This window comes from Octopus bimaculoides, chromosome 8 (genome assembly GCF_001194135.2).
Source record: "Octopus bimaculoides isolate UCB-OBI-ISO-001 chromosome 8, ASM119413v2, whole genome shotgun sequence".
Lineage (NCBI taxonomy): Eukaryota > Metazoa > Mollusca > Cephalopoda > Octopoda > Octopodidae > Octopus > Octopus bimaculoides.
In genome coordinates, this window is record NC_068988.1 from 14,611,803 (window position 1) to 14,615,073 (window position 3,271).

The following is a 3,271-nucleotide window of genomic DNA, read 5'->3' on the forward strand; positions in this document are numbered from 1 at the left end:
ATATATATCATTAAGCAAATAAACAGAAAAATCAAGAAAGCGGGAGATTGTTGTAGTTCTTTAGATAAGGTAAATATCCGGAGAGTTCATACCCGAGCCTCAATCCGGTCAGAACATTAATAGTGCGTATGTATTATACGCATTTTTCGCGGGTTCTTACACATTAACACGTATTCTTACATATTTTCAGGTACAACGACAGTTTTAACTATGACATTTCTTGGTCTGGATATCCGCACAGACCTACCAAAAGTATCCTACGTCACAGCTCTTGATTATTATGTGGCTGTCTGCTTTGGTTTCGTCATTTCCACCATAATTCAGTTTGCAGTCGTACATTATTTCACGAAATATGGCACTGGCGATATGAATATGGTTTTTCAAACTTCTGACGATAGCGATGATAGTGGAGAGATCGGGGTAAGTATTAGCGTTCGTTACGTGTTGCTTTTATTTTATTTTTTCTTTCTTCTTATTCAAACTCGGATCGATTCGTATCAAACATACCTTCAATCGAAGTGATTTCCTACCGCGACCATTCATCATTTAGAATATTGTAGACTAATGAACTACATACTTCAATATGCTCTTAATTTGTTAAACGATAGGGTGTGTTTCATTTGAGGAAAATTTTGCTGTTTTAGTAAGTCAAATGGCCATGCAGAAGTCGCCGTATCGGCGTAATCACGCGCACACATACACACCCGTGTGTGTATGTATGTATGTGTGTATGTATACTTTCATGTACACACGAATGATCTCTTAAATAAACGAATATAGATTCCACTATTTCAGAAGTTGAAACCCCATTTTGATAACACTCCACCTTTGCCCTCGTAATTCGCATTTCAGTAAACTTAATTTCATATCTAAAGGCGAAATAATTTTGGAAATCGCCAATGAATTGTTAGAGCGTTCAATAAATTGTTCCACATTCCTTGCATAAAATGAAGCATAAAATTTATTTTTCTTTCATCTACTTACCACCATCTACATAATGCTGTTACCAAGGACTATAAAAAACTGAACCAGAACATTCATTCATTTTCGCTGTCCATTGTTCCAGGAAGGGTCGTGGAGGATAGAATTCCCAGGAACTTCCTCCATCGGATCCTATCGGAAGCAACTATTATTATACTTTCCTTCTGAATTCCCAAGCGTGACCAGCTGAGACTATGGATATCATCCAGTCATCTCGGTTTTGGTCTACCGCTAGGTGTCTCTGTCAGCTGGCTCGTCTTGCAGAATCTGTCTTGTGATTCTTTTCTGCGACATTCATACCAAATGTCTGTAGTACCGGAACTGTGACCTCTCAATGAAATTAATGATTCGTGGCATAGAATAATATCTAAACTCCAAATGGAACGAGAGAGTATTGAGTTGTGATATATTTGAGACGTAGATTAATTTCTAGAGACAGAGACAAAGTTGTTGTTTGGCCTTACATTAGTATAGCGCAGTAAACTCCAATATAATAGTATAATAATGAGATAAAGCAAATGACTGAAACAAGTAAAAGAGTAAAACGTGATTTATTCCAGTTTTTACATTTTCTTGAAAACATCAACGTTATGAATATCGAATGAAATAACATTCGTTCTAGATTTCATCTTTCAATATAATTTTGCTTTTTTTCTTATCTCATTAGTTTTACAATTTTTTAAATTATTTTTTTGTTTCAGGAAATAACTGGCCCTGGTCGAAGTAACGGTGATCTTTGGGTAACTGACAATGCTGCTTATGCGAATTCCCACCGAGGACCTTTGCGGTGTTTCTTCAAAATGTGGGACTGTGTCACCGGAACTCGAAACTACAGTGGCAGAAGTCACCCAAGAGGTAACCAACCAATGAACAGTGTGAGCCAGGTTGACAGAGTATTTAGAGTTGCCTTTCCCATAACATTTCTAATTTTCAATATGGTCTATTGGATAGTTTATTGGGTGTGAGTTGTAACAAACGCTTTATTTCACATGATTATTTTTATATTATTTATTAATTGATTTATTTATTGATTAATTCATTCATTCTTTACTCTTCTTCTCCTCCTCTATTGGTTAGATGGTGTACTCTTAACTTTACAAAGATTACGAATGAAAATGTTCAGTGAAATCGAGAAATATGGCTTGTGGACAAAACTTAAAATACATCATTTTTTTTGTTTAAATATTCCTTGTCGAAAAGTATCCTCTCGATTTCATGAGGCGATATTTCCGCCCAGTAGATTTTGAATAAGTCTACAAGTTTTTGAGATTTAATATTAAAAAAAGAAAAAAAACATGCGTCTCAACTACACAGAAATAAAACCGAATAACAATGGTTATACACAAAATAAAACCAGTCTGCTGAAAACTCAGCAAATGAAAATGAAATAATAGAGAGAATTTATTTCGAAGATTAATAATTAGAATAAACACAATCCGTTGCAAATATAGAATATAATAAACGCTGCCTCATAAAGCACAAACTAACACATACATACATACATACACACACGTAACAAGTAACATAATATTTTGGTATTATAAACAAATAATTTCAGTCTTTATCAAATTTCCATGAACAAGAAATTAAAATCTATTTTTAAACTGCGAAGTGAGAAATCAACAATAACTGATATATTACACATTATCAGTTAAACTTTTTTCTTTCTATTCCTTTAGTGTATATATGCTAACGTATGCTTCGGTATGCTTTCAAATTTGATATGTCTAGTTTTACCCGGTTGTGTCCTCTTTTTGTGGACAATACCTTTTTTAAAAAAAAAAATAACAACAGAATTTTAAAATGTCCATGATCAATCTCATGTATTTGTTGAGCATTCATTTATAAAAAGAAAAATAATGGACGCCATTTTTACTTAACCTGCCTTGTCTGCTATTTTAAATGTTAAAAAAAAAAAACAATTGTCAGCTTAGTTCAGGTGTATTTAGTTCTCTATCAGGAAAAGGAAAAGACGCTTTGCTATTTACTCCCTTCCTCCTTCATAGTATCAATAAGGAGTTATTTCCATCCCAGTTGTCCTTTAACTACGCCTGAACTGTTTTGTTAAGGCGGCTATTTTAGCAAATCCAAAATGGCAGACAAAAGAAGGTTGTGTTCAATAAAACATCAAAAGCGGAAATAAATGTTTCCATTTCGGTCCTTAAAGCATTGACACGCTGCGAATGTTTGACTCGCATTATACTTTGTGTTCAAACTTAAAAGCTCTTTCTCTCTCTCTCTCTCTCTCCTATATATATATATATATATATATATATATATATATATATAT

At 33.7% G+C, this 3,271-nt stretch overlaps 1 protein-coding gene across 1 annotated transcript; it reads left to right on the plus strand.

Moving 5' to 3' along the window:
* Window positions 1-173: 173 nt before the first annotated feature.
* Window positions 174-3,223, plus strand: LOC106867172 (gamma-aminobutyric acid receptor subunit alpha-2). The gene is made up of 2 exons (XM_014911964.2): window positions 174-420; window positions 1,683-3,223. Exons 1-2 carry the CDS (start codon window positions 211-213, stop codon window positions 1,944-1,946), a joined length of 474 nt encoding a protein of 157 aa, XP_014767450.1. The 5' UTR covers window positions 174-210; the 3' UTR covers window positions 1,947-3,223.
* The last annotated feature ends 48 nt before the right edge of the window (window positions 3,224-3,271 follow it).